Source organism: Coenobita brevimanus, chromosome 89, assembly GCF_032717465.1.
Source record: "Coenobita brevimanus isolate Jiangsu-jjx chromosome 89, ASM3271746v2, whole genome shotgun sequence".
Taxonomy (NCBI): domain Eukaryota; kingdom Metazoa; phylum Arthropoda; class Malacostraca; order Decapoda; family Coenobitidae; genus Coenobita; species Coenobita brevimanus.
In genome coordinates, this window is record NC_137042.1 from 27,901,190 (window position 1) to 27,921,778 (window position 20,589).

At 45.6% G+C, this 20,589-nt stretch overlaps 2 protein-coding genes across 2 annotated transcripts in view; one reads left to right on the plus strand and one right to left on the minus strand.

The window, feature by feature from the left end:
* The window catches only part of LOC145411424 (uncharacterized), a 532,564-nt gene that overhangs the window by 397,291 nt on the left and 114,684 nt on the right, over positions 1-20,589 (minus strand). The gene's annotated exons all lie outside the window — the stretch shown is intronic.
* On the plus strand, positions 16,563-17,924 carry LOC145411371 (uncharacterized). Its single transcript, XM_080281403.1, has one exon. The coding sequence runs from the start codon at positions 16,563-16,565 to the stop codon at positions 17,832-17,834; it is 1,272 nt and encodes a 423-aa protein (XP_080137529.1). The 3' UTR covers positions 17,835-17,924.

The following is a 20,589-nucleotide window of genomic DNA, read 5'->3' on the forward strand; positions in this document are numbered from 1 at the left end:
TAAAAGAGACACTGAAAGGAAGTGAGGACGAGGGAGAGAGATAGAGGAACAAGATGGAAGAGAAGGAGGGGAGAGGAGAGGAGAGGAGAGGAGAGGAGAGGAGAGGAGAGGAGGGAAAGGGAGGGGATGTGGAGAATAGAGGGGAGGGGGAGAGAGAGAAAAGGGAAAAAAAAGAAAAACGAAGTAGGGAAGAATTGAGAATAGGACGAAGAGATGGGGGAAGAGGAGGAGGGAAAGTGAGGAGAGAGGGGGAGTGAGGAGAGGACAGGTAGGAACAGAAGGGGAATGAGGGAGGAGAGGGGGAGGGGGAGGGAGAGAAAAGAGAAAGGGCAAAAGACACCACTATCGGTACAATATTTTTACCTGACAATTCAAACGACTCGATAAAAACAAAAAACAAGCCAAAAAAACAAACAAACACCAATACCTATATTTTCCTGCCTGGATGTTTTGTTGTCATTAAGAGACCCATTCTCTCTCTCTCTCTCTCTCTCTCTCTCTCAAAATCCGAAGGGCAAAAAACAGGATCAAAGCCTAGAGTGTATTAAAGCATTAAGTTTTTTTCTGTTTTATTCACTTTTATTTCACTCATAAATAAAATCGTCTTGCTATCGGTACCTTTATTTTTTCCGTTACTATTTCTCTACTGAATAAAATCGTCTAACTGTTGCTTCCTTTATTGTTTCTCTTATTTCTGTCTGCTGAATAAAATCGTCTGGCTGTTGTTTACTTTACTGTTCCTTTATTTCTCTCAGCTGAATAAAATCGTCTCTTCATCTAAATTGCAAGAAAAATCTCAATCCGTCCATACCAGTGTTAAAACTCTTGGCTTTTCTTTATATCTCTAACTTTTAAAAATCGTCTGGAGGTAACTACAGTACAGGGTGAGTCAAGAGTCTGGAATCTCTGGGGAAAATTACATCACAGGATAATCAAAAAGTAAAAGGGGTTTATGAGGGACATATCTAACCTCCCCCACCCTCTCTCTCTCTCTCATTAAAATCGTCTGGAGATGGCAAACACACACACACTACAGAGAGAGAGAGAGAGAGAAATGTAATCGATCCATGCGACAGGATCTCATGTTAAAGAAGACACTTCACTTGTTCCCACTCACATCTTCCGCTGTTCTCTCTCTCTCTCTCTCTCTCTCTCTCTCTCTCTCTCTCTCTCTCTCTCTCTTTATCTACCCCTCTATCTACCCATCACAGCTCCCCCATCACCCCTCCATACAACCCTGCCTATTTTTATCCTCTGTACCTCCCACCCCTCTAATGGACTCCCTATCTTCACTCACCCATCTACCCATTACCCACCCATTAGCTAAATTTCCTACCATTATATAAGCCTACCATCATACTATCCTTCTATTCTCTTCATCACCTTTTCTTCGGTTATCTTTTATCTCTTATCTATTTATCATTATTAAATTTAGCGTCTAACCTACTGATTTATTCTCCCTGCCTTTCCATAACACCTCTTCCATGCCGATTTATTTTTGGATACAACTGGCTATGTCCTTCTGTACGTCATTTATGCAGAGTACGGCGATACTGGAATGATTTAAGTAACACACAGGAGGGCGGCAAGGTGTAATAAGCGAAACAAACCGCTCAGGAAAAGGCGTTAGGGAGTTTCCTAACTGGTGAAAGTATCAACACTCTAAAGCTCCTATGGGTCACTCAAAAATAAATACATAAATAAAAGTCTGGTTACTTAGAATAAAGTAGAAGAGTTACCCCTGATAATGGAAGGGTTAATTTCTTCAGTCTATCCATTTTCTATACATGTTTTCCATCCCCCATCTCACCTTTCAACTTGCCCATCGATACAACTTCACTATCTTCCCTCCCTCTCTCTCCATCTCCTTCCTCTCCTCTTCCCTTCCCTCCCCCACTTCTCCCGTTGATTTTCCCTTCTCTTCCTCGCTCCCCCACTTCTCCGTTTTCCTCCCTATCTCTCTCTAACACCCATCCTGTCTCCTCCCCTCACTTCTGATTTCCTCATACATCCTCTCTCCCTTCCCTTCTCCTTCCCTTTCCAGCTGCCGTCTCCCTCTACTTCCTTTACTCTCCCCTCCTCCCTTTCCCCGCCCTTCCGCCATTTCCTCACCTCTTCTCTCCTCCATATCTCTGTCTCACTCTCCCTCCCCTTTCCTCCCCCCTCCCCAAACCTCCTGTCAGCCTCCCTTCCCTGTCTCTACCTAACTGACAGCCACCCAACTCCTCACGCACTTCATCTATCAGTTGTCTCTCTCTCTCTCTCTCTCTCTCTCTCCATCTTTTCCTTGTTTTTCATCTTCGTCCCGTCCCTTCTCATCGTTTCTAATCTTTCTAACATCACTTCCTTATCTCTCCCATTTTTACTCTCTCTCTCTCTCTCTCTCTCCCTCCCGATATGTGCGAGAAGCGAGGGAAAGCGACAATGACATCGGAACGTTGCGTCGTTACGATAATGTGAACGACAAACACAGGAGGAGGAGGAGGAGGAGGAGAGAGAGAAAAGAAGAGAAGCAGTAGGAGGAGGAGGAGGAGGAGAAGGAAAAGAGAGAATGAGTGAGTTTCTTTTTATCTGAACACGTAAACTCAGGTCTTTAATGTGTAACATATACATACCTACAACCGTTACATTTGTGTGTGTGTGTGTGTGTGTGTGTGTGTGTGTGTGTGTGTGTGTGTGTGTGTGTGTGTGTGTGTGTGTGTGTGTGTGTGTGTGTGTGTGTGTGTGTGTGTGTGTGTGTGTGTGTGTGTGTGTGTGTGTGTGTGTGTGTGTGTTGAACCCCCCCCTCTCTCTCTCTCTCTCTCGGAAATGACAGCCCCGTACTGCGACAACTGATAACATTCTTTTTTTTAGTACTGTCAGGAAGCGGGGCGAGGTAGAGAGAGAGAGAGAGAGAGAGAGAGAGAGAGAGAGAGAGAAATTACCTACCATCCACGCTCTGCCAAAATAAACAAAACCAAAATTAAACAGTACACCAAGAAAACGGAAAATGGAAAAACGGACCCAGACTGAAAGAAAAATAAGAAGTTTTGCAATTCTCCTTCCCAGACAAGACCAGACGCTTGAGGGAATATAAGAGATCATAATAAGGAAGGGGGAGAGGGGAGAGAGGGGAAGGGGAGAAGGAAATGGGGAGGGGAGGGCGTGATAGTAGCTGTGGGATTGGCAGAGAAAGAGGAAAGTTGGAGAGTTAGGGTGGGGAGTGGGGAGGGGAAAGTTGAGCCGCTGAGAGAGAGAGAGAGAGAGAGAGAGAGAGAGAGAGAGAGAGAGAGAAAATGTCAGAGCAAGAATGAAGTTAAAAGGTAAAAAATAAAGAGACGGGGAGGCAGAAAGTGGGTGAGAAGAAATGAGAGAAAGACGAAGAAAAGATAAGAAAGAGGATATAAAGGCATCGTAAGACAGGTGATAAGAGAGGAAGGATTGGAAGAGAAGGAGAAAAGTTGGCAAGATGGGGTGAAGGGAAGGAAGGAGGAGAGAGGGAAAGGAGAAGAGGGAAGAGAGGGAAGGAGGAAAGGGGGGAGAGAAGAGAGGGAAGGAGGAAAGGGAGGAGAGAAGAGGGAAGAGAGGGAAGGAGAAAAGGGAGGAGAGAAGAGGGAAGAGAGGGAAGGAGGAAAGGGAGAAGAGAAGAGGGAAGAGAGGGAAGGAGGAAAGGGAGGAGAGAGGCAGGAAGAGAGGGGAGGTGAAATATAAGTAGGAGAATATACATAAAGATGGAGTGAAGAGAAGGCAGGAGGAAACGGTGGAGAGAGGGAAGGAGGAGAGGGAAGAGAGAAGAAGGAAGAGAGAGGAAGGGGAATATAAAGAAGGGAACACAAGAGACGTAAAGAGAAAATTACTTTGAGAACTGGGGTAACGAGGGGAAGAAGAGAGTGGGGTGAAAAGGAAAGAGAGACAAAGAAAATGGGATGAATGCGAATATATGCACAAGTATATAGCACATGCACAAGTATATAGCACATCATACTAAGGATTGAAAAACTGGGAATGAAAAAGAGGAAAGTTGGAGGCGGGAGTGAGTGGGAAGAAAAGAGAGGGGAGAGAATTTCAGAGGAGGGAAAGGGAGAGGAAAGATTTACATGAAGGAATTAAGGAGAATGTGTCAGAGATAATCGCTTTTGCGGGGGCATGAAAAAAAAAATAAAGAAAAAAAGACAAAGAGGCAGAGTCAAAAAAGGGAGAAAGGGGAATTTGTCTAAGAAAGAATGAAGAGGGACTGTGTAGAAGAAAAAAATATGAGGAGTACCGGGAGAAGAAGGAATATATGAAGGAGTATTTAAAGGATCACGGGAAGGGCTTAAGTTGGTGGTGGGAAGGAGGAAGACAAAAGATGAAAGTTAAAGATATGCTGAAGGAGAATGATAGGGAGGAATGGGGAGGGAGGAGGAGAATTGAGGAAGACAGGAAATGTATGTACAGGAGTATGTAACTGCTTCACTTCCATGGCCTCTCTCTCTCTCTCTCTCTCTCAATTTACTTATTAGACTATTGCACTCAGTTTACAAGCGATTCATTCAATTCTTTGAATATTTGCGACATTTCCTAATCTGGGAAAAAAATCTAAAAGCAGAAAAAATAACAAGAACCGGTGCCAAAGCACAGCAAACCCGTCCCCGGCAGTCATTTTAGTGCTGACGTACAAACACAACAGAATATCTAGTCAATGACGTCACATAACAAATTTGGAGTAAATCGCGTGAAAATTGACGATTTTGATGCCCATATGAAATTTTAGGCCCGGCCCACCTGACACTGACCCCCCTACCGCTAACTCGGGGGTGGCCCCCCTGATGTAATGAGGCATAGCATGCAGATTTGAATGATGCATCTTTAGGTTTTGGTTTCATGTCTGTATGACGAATCTGAAAGGAGTTATGGCGAAAAAAAAAATAATTACTTTTTTTGGGACTTCAGCCTAGGCCTTGGTCCAATTAGGCCCAAAATTTAATCAGGTGATCAGAAGGTCATGGCCTCATCGTCCCGGTAATTTTAGTCAAAATCGCACAGGTAGTTTTCGCGTATAAAGTTGTTAACAGGCAGACAAACACAGACAAACCGAGTGAAAACAATACCCCTCTCCGAGCCCCTCCGGGGCGGTGACGGGTAATCAACTAAAAAAAGAGGGGGGGGGGTGGAGCGTTGATGGATGGATGTGACCGTGGAGGAAATGGAGAAAAAGTGGAAAGTTGTGCTGAAAAGAGAAAATGCAGGAGAGAGAAGGAGAGCCAGGGATAAGGAAGGAGGAAGACGACAAAGGAGTAGGAAAGGAAATATAACGGAAAACACTAAGTAATCAAAAGAAAGACTGTGAGGATGGAGAGAAAAGTTGGCGAGTTAGAGTGGAGACAATGGGAGGGAAGGAGAGAGAGAGAGAGAGAGAGAGAGAGAGAGAGAGAGAGAGAGACTGAGTATATAAGGGCTTGTAATAAGAGGGAATGAGAAGATTGAGAGTTAAGAGGGAGAGAAGAGGAATAAAGAGACTAGTAAGGAGAGAGGGAGAGACGAAATTATGGAAGGGTGTATATAAAAGGAGGAGGAGGAGGAGGAGGACATAAGACACGGATGAGGAAAAAGGAGAATATATATGGAGGGGCATATTTTAAGAAGACGAGGTGGAAGAGGGAGGAGCAGGAGAAAGAAGAGGTCAAGGTCACTGGAGGGGGGGAGGAGGAGGAGAAAGTGGTGAGGAAGAAGATTATATAATGTTGATGATGATATGAAGGTGATGATGATGATGATATGATGATGAAAATGATGATAAACGATTTTATTCAATTTCGGATACAGTTTTATCCCCAACTCTTTTCTTGCCATCCTCATCCTCTCTCTCTCTCTCTCTCTCTCTCTCTCTCTCAGGGCCTCATTTCCCCTGCCGCTTCTCATGCCTCGTTACGATTTGACGTCTGCTTCCTTCGCCTCAACACTCCTTGCTTCCTTCCTTCCTTCGCCTCATTCCACCATTTCTTGCTTCCTTCGTCTCAGTCCTTCCATCCTTCCTTCAACTCATTCCTTCATGTCTTCCTTCGCCTCATTCCATCCTTCTACTCGTTTTATTCACTGCTTCGCCTCCTGATTTCCTTTTCTGAATTCATTTTCATTCGCTTCCTTTGCCTCTTCCTTCCTGTATTCTTTTATCTTCCTTTACATTGACTTTTCTCCTCTTTTCCTTCCTCATTCTTATTTTCACCATTATTCTCATTCCATCCTCTCCTTCCTTCCTTCCTTCCATCCATCCTTGCAGTTCTTTCTTCCTTCCTACCTCTTCGTTTCAACACTGTTTTCATTCCAACCCTTCATCCATCCATCCTTCCCTCCGTCCTTCTTTCCTCCTTCTTATTTTCACTATTATTCCCATTCCATCCTCTCCTCTATCCTTCCTTCCATCCATCCTTCCAGTCCTTTCTTCCTTCCTACCTCTTCTTTTCGCCACTGTTTTCATTCCATCCTCTCCTCCATCCATCCTTCCCTCCGTCCTTCCTTCCCTCCCTCCCTCCCTTTATCACCATTCTGACACAATATCCATCCTCCCTTCCCTCCCTCCCTCTATCACCATTCTGACACACTTACTCCCCCCTCCCCAATCCAACTTTCCACCCTAACTTTCCCTCCCCTATGTAAATAAATAGGCACATCTCCGGGGGGCTCAGTGGTACAGCAACCCACGTCAGAGGTGACACTGGATCCTGTTTTCTTCTGTCCTAAATGCTATCAGGAGGGTACGTCTGTCTCCTTACCCTTAACCCCCTCTCTCTACGGGTTTATTTTTAATTTATTTTATTTATTCATTTGTTTTTGTTCTTCTTCCAAATAGTTTTGTCCAGTTCCAGATTTTTTTTTTTTGCAATCGACGGAATAGACATAGGTCCGTATTCGCGTAGAGTAAGAAGGCTTCCTAACACCTCTTCCTCAGCGATTTATTTTTGCACGTCGTTTATGCAGAGTACGGCGATGCTAGAAATATTTACAAAACACAGAACAGGACAGTAAGGTGCAATAAGCAAAACAAATCGCTATGGAAAAGGTGTTAGGGATGAGAACACAGGCCACAGACTTCAATAGCCCTTTCACTACTACAAGATTTTTAACAGTCGAATAGGCATCGTATGGCAGCAGAAAGCACAAGAAAATTCGTCACCGGAGTGAAAGGCTTATATATTGCGGTTTTCTAAGCCTAGCCTCGGCCGCCTACGATCACGATGGGGATAAGTCGAAATTTTTTACAGTCGTTACATTTCCTTTCCACCATCATCATCATCATCAACACCATCACCACCATGACCACCACCACCACCCCACCACCATCATCATCATCATCATCATCAATACCACCACCACCACCACCACCACCATCATCATCAAATCATCACCACCACCGCCATCATCATCATCATCATCCAAACCCATCCCAATTTCTGCCCGGCGTATCTTTTCACTTACCGCCCCGCTGCTCGTTATCCTCCCTCATTTTTCTCCCTCTGCTTCAGTGTTTTACCTCACACACTCGTTAAGCTCAACACACTCAGGGTTAACGCACACACTCCTCCACCTTCTCCTCCTCCTCCGCCCCTTCCACCTTCTCCTGTTCTTCTATGTCCTCTTTTTTCTTTTCTTTAAACTCTCACATATTTTATTTTCGTCCTCCCCTCACTTATCTTTCCTCTTTCTCTTCTTTGCCTTCCATTTTTTCTTCTTTATTCTTCTTCTTTTCCTCCTCCTCCTCTTCCTCCTCCTCATCTAAAGGTTCAATTTCCATCATATTCCCACATTCCCTTCACACACACACACACACACACACACACACACACACATACACACATTTTGTTTATTTATTTATTTATACAATCGGTGACCCACTGAAAAATTCCTTGGAGATAAAAGACACAAAATCGCTGAAACAAAACTTATAAATCTGAGAGAGAGAGAGAGAGAGAGAGAGAGAGAATCAACATCCCACCACACACCCACTAACAGTCTGACAGACAGATAGACAAACAGATAGATATAGACAAACAAACAAGATAGTGACAGTGCCAGAAACTACTATTAAACCAATACTCCATTCCTGCGGGCTGATCCACACACCTGCTGGGAGGTAAAACAGACAGACAGACAAGACAGATAGATATACTGTAGATTGATAGATAGGTAGGTAGGTAGGTAGGCAGGCAGACAGACTGAGAGAAAGATATACTGATAGACACACAGACGGATAGATAGAATAGACATAAGGGGAGGTAGATAGATAAAAAGGTAAGCAAATAGATATACAGGTACACAGATGAACAATGACAGGCAGCAAGTGAGAGAGAGAATCGATGAACATTACAAGAGAGAGAGAGAGAGAGAGAGCTATCGGTGACACATGATACTTGGACAGGGGTGTTGTCAGATTAAATACAGCCGTGTTGACTCTCCCAGCCTCCCATGATACGCTTCCAGGCACCGCTATCCGCACACAACCGCTATCCACACACACCCGCTATCCGCACACACCCACTATCCGCACACACCCGCTATCCGCACGCACCCACTACCTATCCGCACCTCAGCCACCAACATAAGCACTTGGAATCAGGCAGCAAACTACCCACAACAATGAAGACGAATATTTGCAAGTCATAAGAACGTACCTTTTACACGGTCCCCCAAAATCGTCCCTCTCATCATCAGCAGCATCACCATCACGACCACTACAACCACCATCATCACCAACGTCACCACCACCTCTACCACCAACATCATTTTCCCAACCAAATGCGTGCCTTAACATGGGGAGAGGCAGGAACATCTCAAATATAAGCGCTCATCACACACCATGCATCACTCTTCATCATTTTCATACTGTAATCTCTGACTCTGTACTCTAAAACATGACTGTCTTTTCCTTCACCTACTCCTTCACATCCCATAAACTTGACCCCTAATATGTTTCTCCCTCTCTCTCTCTCTCTCTCTCGTCTCCCACCACCTCTCAACCCCCACACACGCCATCCCTCCCCTTTCCCACCCCACTTCCCTCCCCCTCCCCTCCCCACAGTCGAGTGCTCAATTAATCTTTTGGCTGACACTGTGTCCATCCTCGGTATTAAAATGTGATTAATGAACCCTTAACAGCTGGTCATTATACTCCCTCCCCCTCCACCTCCTGTTCCCTCCCCCTCTCCTCCCCCTCCCCCTCCTGTTCCTCTCCCCACCCACACGCCCGCTTCCCCCTATATTGTTTATTTGGTTGGTTGTGTGTGTGTGAGTGTGTGTGTGTGTGTGTGTGTGAAGAGAGAGAGAGAGAGAGAGAGAGAGAGAGAGAGAGACTAATTACGGGTGAGACTGATTGCAAACTCATTAACAGACTGGCAGTTATTAAAAGTTGGAATGGTATGGTAATGAAGTTGTTGGAGAGATTTGGGTGATTAATGCTGTGTGTGTGTGTGTGTGTGTGTGTGTGTGTGTGTGTGTGTGTGTGTGTGTGTGTGTGTGTGTGTGTGTGTGTGAGAGAGAGAGAGAGAGAGAGAGAGAGAGGGATAGGAGGATTTACGCAGTCAGGGCGTAGTTAAGGGGTGGGGTGATTTGGAGGTGAAGAATTGGGAGATGGCAAGTGTGAAAGGGGAGAGCAAGGAAAGAGGGGAAGGGAGGGAGAAAAGAGGGGAAGGGAGGGAGAAAAGAGAATGGATTAGGGGGAGGGGAAGAAGCTAGGGAAAAAGGACAAATAAGGAGAGAAAGGAGGGGGAGGGGGAAGGGCAGAGTACTTTTTCTTTTTCTTTTGTAATACTATATATATCTTTATTTTTCTTTTGTAATACTATATATGTATTTACTAACACACCTATAATCGCACAGGGAAAATCACAGGCACACAGAAGCAGTATATGTCCCTACACTCACACAAATATATAGTCTCATACACATAGATACCGAACTTAATTAAATAACATACGGTACTGTGGTTACATATAAAACACACACACACACACACACACACACACACACACGTACTGTTCACAAGCAACCTATATACAGTAAACACACACGTATGTACGCGATATACTCGTATACACAAACACACATGCACCAGGCCTCTCCACCAACAAAAGCAAACAAAAATACACACACAAACATAGCATCTCTCTCTCTCTCTCTCTCTCTCTCTCTCTCTCTCTCACTCTCTCTGACGTCCCAATTTTTACACCAGTCAAATCAAGCATTCAAGAGATATTTTGTAAACAGACACAAATACACGCACAGAAATGGACTCAATAGCCTGGGCATTGACGTCACTGGTGGGTCATTGTAACGAAGAGGTGATTGGGGACTGATTAACCCTTTCAGTATGATGACAAGTTTTTCCACGTTAATTACAGAGGTTCAAGGGTCGGCTATTTGGGTCGAATCGTTTTAGTGTATTTCTTTTTTCAAGTTTTGTGTATATATTTTATCTATGTGAGCGTACTAATTGTTAAGAAAGGGGGGTTTATAGGAAAAGGAAGGGGAAGGAAGGAAAGACGAAGGGAGTAAGGAGAAGGAGGGGATTGAGAGAGACAGAAGGGGAGGAGGAAGTGGTGGGAATGCATTAATGGGGTGAACTAAGAGGGGAAGGGGAGAGAGCAACAGGGAGAGGGGAAGAGGAGGGGAGAAAGAAAGAGAGGACGGGGAAGTCAAGGGTGACGGAGGAGAGGAGGGGGAAACGAGATGGGAAGGGGATACAACAGGAGGCGAGGGGGGTGGAGTAAAGGAGAATGAGGAAGCAAAAGAAAGGAAGTGGAGGTCTGTAGTAATTATGAAAATGAACCAGAAGGGGGAGGGGAAGAAAGGGGAGGGGGAGAGAGGAGAAAGGGGAGGGGGAGAGAGGAGAAAGGGGAGGGGGAGAGAGGAGAAAGGGGAGGAGGAGAGAGCCCGGGGAAGGAGGAGGAGGGACAGAAGGGGAGGAGGAGGGGACTCGGAGGTGGGGGTGGGGTGATTACATGTAGGTCACCCAGAAAAAGAGCAATTTAGTGTGGCCCAAGCGATAACTGAACCCCCTTCCATTCACACACACACACACACACACACACACACACACACACACACACACACACACACTAGATAAATACAAAACGACATTGACAATAGATAGACAGATAGACGGTGACAGACAGACAGAGACAGATACAGCGTGATAGACAAGATTTACGTAGACAGATAGATAATTACGAAAAACAGATGAAGAAAGATAACGAGAGGCAGACACACGGACGGACAAAACAAACATTCATGGAAAAATTCATACTCTTGTTTTGCTTTATAAATATTACATGAGATGAAAAATTACAGGAACATGTAGAGCATATGAATCCTAAAATACATTAATCGTGTGTGTGTGTGTGTGTGTGTGTGTGTGTGTGTGTGTGTGTGTGTGTGTGTGTGTGTGTGTGTGTGTGTGTGTGTGTGAGGTCCAGCAGTCCTACTCGCAAACCTTGTCACTTTCTGGCCACTAACACCCACCGTCCATACTGAATACACGCCAGGGCTGTCTAATTAAGGACTGGTGTGATGGTATTAGCGGAGATATTTACGTGAGAGGGTGGTGAGTCACGGGGAAGGACAGTGAAGAATATTGCAAGTGAAAAATATTACAAGGAAATTCGAGTCCCAATCTTCCTTTGGGATTAGGACGTCTGGTTACTAATAGATGGGTAGAGTGACAGATAGATAGATAGATAGATAGATGGATAGATAGATAGATAGACTGACTGATAAGAGATAGATTGTGATAGATGATAAATAACAGATACACAGATAGATCGAAAGACAAATACAGCTAAACAGATACATAAATAACAGAGATGGGCAGACAGACGGATATAGATAGATTACACACACACACACACACACACACACACACACACACACACACACAGGAGAGCTAACATTACCGAACAAAACACACATTTAATCCTTCATTATATAAATAAAAATACTTCATAATAAAAAAAAAAAACTGCACTGAGATCAGACTAAATTACTGAATATATTTAGAGAGAGAGAGAGAGAGAGAGAGAGAGAGATTCCACTACTTATGCCAATATTTCTAAAACACATTATTTAACAACTCTTTACAAAATAATCACTTTCACTATTTTCCCTCAGACCATTTTCCTCCCATAGAGACCTCTGGGGCCGTAAGGGTTAAGCTAGATTAAATGATTCCCTCTCTCTCACTCACTCACTCACTCTTTCGCTTTCTCACTCGGCGCCGCGACTTTCTCTATTATGGAATTTTCCCAAACTCCGGGAACTTTTGAGGAAGTAAGAAATTGGCGAGAGGGAAAAAATCTGAAAAGTCTGGCTCCATTGGTAGAGAGAGAGAGAGAGAGAGAGAAACATGATACAAAGACACACAACACACCTGATAATAACAAACACACAAAAAAAAACATAGAAAAACAGTAGGGAAAAAGTCCAAAAGAAAACAGTCCCCCATTTAATTAACAAGCTTTCCCCTGCAGCCTCATAATACAATATTCCCGGGTCGGCCTGCCACTGGGAATACTCGTGAATATTACATCTATTTTATGTCGGTTTGGGACAGGCTATTACCACACTCGCTGGCTATGTGCTGGTGTGTGTGTGTGTGTGTGTGTGTGTGTGTGTGTAATTTTTTTCACCGGGTCGGTCATTATCACTTGATGGTCGTGATCGTCAGCTTTTTACCCTCCCGGAAGGGAGCTGAGAGCTCATATAGTCCGATCTAAGGGCAAGGCTGTGACCTTCACACACACACACCCACCCCCTTGCTCAAGGGGGACAGTAACCACCCACTTCATCAGTGAAACTCTTCGCAACCTGAGCGAGGCGCGAACTCCCGTCCACCAGTTGGCAAGCGAGAACGTTACCACTGCGCCAGCGAGCGGTGTGTGTGTGTGTGTGTGTGTGTGTGTAAATCAGTTACATAAATTCACACTTTATCACGTGCAAGAGATCAAGGGGCTTTGGCTACTGTGAGGCTTAACACTCAGCGGGGAGGAGGGAGGGTGCTAAAAATATATATAAATGTCGAGGGGGACTTTAAAAATATACATATGGGTCAAGGGAAGCGAGAAAGAGAGAGAGAGAGAAAGAGGGAGAGTGTGAGAGAGGAGGGGGAGGCAGACCGTATCTAAATATATTCCGTTTTTACTTCCGCGTCAGTAAAACCATCCAATATATAACTTGCGAGAAAGATCTTTATTTTTATTCATGCAATTAGCGGGGTGAATTATAGGTGCATTTATCAACAACCTTAAGCAAAAAATAAAAAAATAAATATGGACTGAGAACCACAAACTATGGCAGCATCCGTAGAGTAGGTAACAGGATTTCGTCTAATATTTCACCTCCAGTATTTCTCACTTCCGTCTGCTGGCTAATATTCCTAAAATGTTGGAGGTCTGATATGATTTCTTTACTGACAGATACATATTTTCAGCTCATACTTCGCCACTTCTATTTCTCACTTCGCGTAAAATTTCACCTATTTCTCACTTCGTCTAATATTGCTCTGTTCTATTTCTCACGTCGCCTAATATTTTCCCTCCTCTATTGTTTATTTTCCTCTGCTGATTAACATTCTTAGTTGATAAAGGTCTGACATATTTCTCTGCCAATTGATACAGAAATTCGCCTTATATTTCACCTCATCTATTTCTCACACCTCTCAGCTGGCTACAATTCCTAAACTGAGAGAGGCTTGGCACGTTTCTGCTCTCTGATACGATGCGTCAGGGAGGGAAGTGACGGACATGCACTAAGTGTGAAGGAGACGCAGTGGAAAAGAGGGCGAATTTGTCCACCTAGCTGCATAACAACGACACAAGACTACGCTAAAATTATCCCTGAATTTAAGCCCCAAACTTAGGTAATAATGGCAATAAAAATCACGCCCACCGTCACATCAACACAAACTTGGGTCATAACCGTAAAAAAAAAATAATCAAAGACTTATTTAAACTGTTATTTTAATTTCTATCACGGCCATAACAATTACCTTACGCAAACGCCACAAGGATAAGAATATATATAATACCATAAGAATAATACCACAAGAATAATACAAGAAAAATAATACCACATGAATAATACCACGAGAGTAATACAAGAATAATACAAGAAAAATAATAATACCGCGAAAATAATACCACGAGAATATCACAAGAGTAATACCACATGAATAAGAATATATAAGAACCGTGACCACTATCATGGCACTAACAACTCCCCTATTTCATTCCTTAACTCCAGACGATTTTCTTGAGCCTGAGAGTGTTAACCAAATAAAAGAACGTAAATAAAAAAAAATGAATACAGAAAACGGGAAAAACGAATAAAGAAAGCGCAAAAATCAAAATCAATAAAGGAAAACGGGAAAAATGAACACAGAAAAATGAAAAATGAATACAGAAAAAAACAGGAAAATGAATAAAGAAGGAAAACGGCAAAATTAATAAAGAAAAACAAGATATGCATAAATGTCAAGGCCAACTTCAGTAAAAAAAAATTATCTAAAACTTCAAGGCAAACTTGGGTGCAATTTTGGACAGAGAGACAGGAAAAAAAAGAAGGGATTTTTTTTTTTTTTTGGCTCGCTGCTTCCTGGTTATATAGAGAATACTGACACTGCAAAAATAAAAATGATACAGGAAGGTCAGAGGCAGAAGAGGACGGTTAAATTTATAGAAAATGTGTGGTGTTTCAGAGCCTCTTTTCTCTCTCTCTCTCTCTCTCTCTCTTTGGTGGGAATTGATATGGTGGTGGTGGTGGTGGTGGTGGTGGTGGGGGTGGTGATGAAAGTAGAGCCAGTGACAAAAGCTAGCCTAAAATGCCACTGCCGTCTACTTCACACTTAGTTCATGTCACTCCCTCCATGCCTCTCTCAGCTTAGGAATATTATTCAGCATAGGAGAGTACGAAGAAGAGATGAAATATTAGGTAAACTCTTCTCCCTGACGCTTCACGGATACGTGAATAATGGAATAGGCCTACATGAAAGCTAATTATATAAGAAAAATAAAGATACAATTGCATTATACGGATATACATAGAAGACATAAATGAGATGCCTCTTAATAAAATGTCTTTCTCTTTTTCCAGACCTGCAAGACTTCAATCAAGCTGTCAGTCGAGGATTTGTAGCTGCTGTCAACATCTCACCCACCCCTTCACTACAAACAGCTGATCACCACTACAAACAGCTGGTCACCACTACAAGCAGGTGAAGAAGAGTCGGTTACCACTACAAACACCTGATCAACCACCACGAAGAGAGGGTCATCACTGCAAACAACTGATCACCACTACAAACAGCTAATCACCACCACACAAACAACAACAACAACAGCCAGCATCAGAGAGCAACAAAACCAACGACTCAATTACCGGAATCATCAAAAAAAATATCTGCAGCCAATTATATCACGAGTCAGTCTACGTTGTCAGCGGCCATTGCAAACCAGTTCATTAATTACAACACAGAAATTGCAAACCCACGAACTGCAAACAGGACTGTCCATCAATACCTAACAAACTCGTAGCGAACCTGTATGAGACGCGACGTGTACCCAGACCCAACATGACGCCTACAGAAAGAGTGTGGAGGTGGTAGTGGTGGTGTTTGTGGAAATATTGCGAGTGTTATTACCTACTGTCTCCATCACGCAAGTTATAAGCAAGATGGCTGCTGGGTTGTTGATGATGATGATGATGTGCAGCGGTGTTCGCCTCACCAAGTCGAGCACCATTACCACCACCCTGCCAGACCCAACGATGTGATCACCAATTAACTGATCGTTAATGACCTTAATTGTGCCTAGACGTATCCCACATGGAGGTCTACACAGTGTTCTACAACTACGAAAAGTAACTGGTATACAGTTCTTGCTGACTAGCCGTAGAGGAGTGAACACTAGTAAAATTTTAAGTGCCTGAGAGAGAGTTGGGAAGTGCAGGAAGATGTGAGGGTGGGGGAGGACCTCCGTTGCCATACGATCGGATGGAGGTCTATGAAGTGTTCTACAGTATAACTACGAAAAGTAACGGGATATAATTCTCTTTGAGTGGCCGTAGCGACGACTGAACACTAGTAGCATTTTAAGTGCCTCTGCGACTGAGGGAGAGTGTGGGGGGGATGTGAGGGGGAGGGGGTGAACCTCCGTAGCTATGCGACCAGACAGCTGCCGCCGCAACTTCCCCAAGAGGTAGAGTGGTGGTGGTGGTGGTGGTGAGGACAGCATGGGTGAGGACAGCGAGAGGCGGTGTGGGTGAGTGTGGGGCGGGCTGACAGGCAGGTGGCGCTGTGTGTGTATGTGTGTGAGGGGGACCAAATATACCCACTGTGGCAGCCCCCGTCATCACCCCTGCTCAGTTGGGCACCGCAAGCCCCGGCCGTCGCACCCGCAACTATACCTACCCCTACCCGAACACCCGCACCCGCACCCACACCCGCCCCTGCCGCGGTGAGCACGTGGGTGTGGGCGGTGAGCACGTTGGTGGGCGCGGTGGGGCGGCCGCTGCCATCGTCGCTACAACCTCCAGCCGCGGGGGCCGGCGCCTGGCCTCGCATGGCCGCGGTAATGTTCCTACGCAAGGCAATGCGTTACTACCGTCTCTGGATCTACACGTGCAATGCCGTCCTGCTCGTGTCAGTCATGGTGTTCTTGGGGGTGGCGTTGGGTGTGGCGGCACACCCGTACCTCTCCCTCGTGCCCGGACCCCCGCCATACCATCCCACGCTGCTCTACGGCTACATGGCCATCCTCCTACAGTCAGGCATCATACAGGCGCTGGGCTGTGTGGGGGCGCTGAGGCTGTGTCAGCGGATGCTCAGCATATACTGGCTGATGCTGCTCTTCTTGCTGCTGGGTGACGTGGTGGTGGGGCTGGTGTGGTTGTACCGCTTCCCTAACCTGGCTGACGGACTGCGCACGTATGCCCGAGACAAGCTACATACGCAGTACGGCAAGGACGCTGACATAACGGAGGCGTGGGATACACTGCAGCAGGCGGCGCGGTGCTGCGGAGTTGAGGGACCCGAGGACTACAACGCAACGTGGTGGGACGTGCGCCAAAACCACGCCGAGCTGCGGCTGCCTGCGTCCTGCTGCGTCACCAACTACAGCAGGAGCGCCGCGACCAGCACACGGGCGCCGCAGGTGGACCAAAAACCGCGGCACGTACCTAACTACCCCCGCAACAGCAAGGACAACACCTCCAAGAACACCAACAGCCGCCATGACACCCGCGGCCTCAACCAACGCAACCTGACCTGCGCCAACGCCAGCGAGGACCGGCAGTACCTCAGCAGGGGGTGTGCACAGACGTTGGAAAAGTGGCTGTTCACCTCAGCAGAGACCTTGATGATCCTGGGGTTCTGTGTCATAGCGTTTATTAAGTTGTGTTTTGTTGGTATATTGCGATTCGAAATACAGGAAATGATTCAGAAAATAAAAATCCTACAAGGCGAAGCTCCGTGTGTTCCCAACCCCGAGATAGCCGCCGCCTTGGGTCTAGTTTCGCCGGAGAAGGCTGCCGAGTGTGGGGGCCTTCTGAGCACCGGCGGAGGCGAAGGCGACGGCGCAGGCGGCGGTGAGGGTGGGGGCGGTGAAGGACGGCAGGAACCCGAGTCAATCGCCGCCACGCCCTTAACCCAGCCGCGCCTAAACCACCTACCAAGTCACACGGACGGCGCAGAATCGGACACGAATTCCCACTGCGCCCTCATCACGGACACTCCGGTGCGCAGACCACAGCCGGACAAGCGCAAGCCCAATGGTAACAACAATGACGTTACTGAACTGCGGGAGTTACGTCACGTGCGACAGACACAAATATGATGATTACGATGATGAAGTGCTGTCAGAGCCATGAAGTGTTATATACTGCGGCCCTCAACATGCTGACAGTGTAATAATAGAGTGATTTGAGGGCAGACAGTGTAGCTTGTGTGGTGTGTGTGTGTGTGTGTGTGTGTGTGTGTGTGTGTGTGTGTGTGTGTGTGTGTGTGTGTGTGTGTGTGTGTGTGTGTGTGTGTGTCACTCCATCAACGACGCTGATTCGCAAACCATCTTACGATTAAATTATCTATCGCAACTAAGACACTTTTTTTCGCATGTGGGACAAAAAAAAAAAAAATTTACTCCCACGCCTCTTCTTGCTTCCCACATGAACACATCTTAGGTACGAGAGAAAAAGTATCGTAAGAGTGGCTTTACATGACGGACAAGGAAAGGAAGTGTCGTAGAATCTTGTTAAGTCTTCTCTACAGAATCCTCTCTTAATTACGAAAAGAAAATTGTCGTAAAGTTAGTGGTGAGGGGCCTTGGGGTGATTTTATAGCCTTATCCCGCCCGTGACCCCTCTCACCACATCACCACAGTGCACCACAATACCTCACCACCACACACCACAGCACCACTACATCTAAACTCACCATCACACACGCCACACATTACACCACACTACGCCACACTCCCGCTAGTGCTGGTGCTGAGTCAGGCTGAGTGCTGAATGCTGCCTTACACCAATCACTGCAGGACCTACATTACTATTACTCACACACTTACGACTCATTCCCTCTCGCAACTAAGATGATTTTGTGGGAAGGGCAAGATTGGCGTAGGATCTTACCTTCTTCCTGTTCTTCATGTCAAAAACAGGCCTTAGTTACGAGAAAATATGATCGTAAATTATGCTGTGAATCTCAACCCAGGATCCGCCGCACCCCCACACACTCATCTCACCGTGGGAATCATCTCTTCGCCTCCACCTCCCTCGCTCCACCTCAACAAACAGGTAAGGAACAGCAAATTTTGTCTGTTATTTACGGCGAGGTGTATTATAGAGATTTCCTTTTTTCTTATTCCTCAATCCTACCTATCCTGTTTATAAATGGGAGAGTCTTAGATGATGATTACGATGATATCTGATTTTTTCCTCTCCTACTCTCGTTTTCTACCCACTTCCATTAACTGGTGGGAAATGCGGCGATGATGATGATGATGATGATGATAATGATAATAACTACAACTCTATTTGGGAACGACATCAAGGAGGGCGAGGGGAGGAGAGGGGAAATGGGGGAAGAGAAAGAGGGCAATTTAAGAGGAGGAGTACGGGAAACACGTATAGGAAGAGGGACAGACGTAGGAGGAACGAGGAGAGTAAGATGAAGAGGAGAGGGACGAGGAATGGAATAGGGAGAGAAAAGGACTGAGGGATTAGAAGGGCAGAAATGGGTAGAGGAAGAGAAGAAGGAAAGAGGGGAATGGAGGAAGGAGGGAGGGGGAATGGAGGAAGGAGGGAGGGAAACTGAAGAGGAGGGAGGGAGGAGGAGGGGGAGGGAATCCGTCAATTTCAGTCAGAAGGGGTAAAAGTGATGGTGAGGTGACAGAATGACAAGAGAGGAGAAGAGGGGAGAGGACAGGGAGAAGGACGAGGGAAACTGGAGAAGTAGGGAGAGAAAGAGGGCAATGGTGGGATAGGTGGAGGAGTTATAGACGGGAGGAGGAGGAGGGGGAGGAATTAGAAGGGAAGAGGGAAATGACGAAGGAAAGACTGAGGCGACAAAGCATCAAGGGTAAGGACAAGAAGGGAAATCAGAAAAAGTGGGGACGTCAAAAGATGAGGGGAATGAAGAGAAAGAGAGAGAGAGGAAGGAAAAGGAAGAATAATGGAGGGAGGAAAGTAATGAATGGAAAAGGAGGAGAATGGAGAAATCAAAGAAGAGGTTGAGGGGAAATGAAAGAAGATGAGGAGGGGGGAATGGATTAGAGGATGAGGGGGAATGGAAGACGAGGATGAGGGGGAATGGAGAGAAAGGTGAGGAACAGGGAAGAAAGAGAGGTGAAGGGGAGTGAAGAGGACGGGAGATGAAGGGTCACAATGGAAGGGAAGGAGGAGATGAAATGGGAGGAAAGAGAGAGGAGGAAGGGAAGGAATAAGGAAGGAAGGGGGAATGATGAATGGTGGCCGTGAAAGGCTAAGGAACACCACCAACTCTGTTTGTCTTGGCCCCACCACACTCAAGTCCATGTTGTGGTGAGGGGGGGAGATGGCCCTGAGTGGAGATGATGATGATGATGATGATGATGATGACGATGACGAGTGGTGGTGGTGATAGTAATGATGATGATGATGTGGAATAATGAGTGAGTGTGGTGATGACGAGTGAATGTGAAATGTGGTGATGGTGGTAATGAGTGTGGTAGTGAAGGGCAGTGCGGAGTGTGTAAGAAGTAATGTTGAATGATGGGTGAAGGAGATTTTCAGAGGAGATGGTGGAGATGATTTTAAGAAGAATAAGTCAAGATGATTCTGCCTGGACAAAACACAGGGGATTTTTAAGAAGAAAGAGATGATTCTGTGAGAGGGGAATGTGATGAAGATTCGTAATGAGTGAATGTAGTGACGGATGTTGTGATGTGTGTTGTGTAGTGTTGCCATTGTGGTGACGCAGATCAGAATTCAGTAAATGTAATGATGATGATGATGATGTGTTGATGTTGTGTGGTGAATGTGGTAAGGCTGAGTGTTGTGGTGATGGTGGGCGGTAGTCATGGTGGTTGTGATGAGTATGGTGCTGGTGTGGTT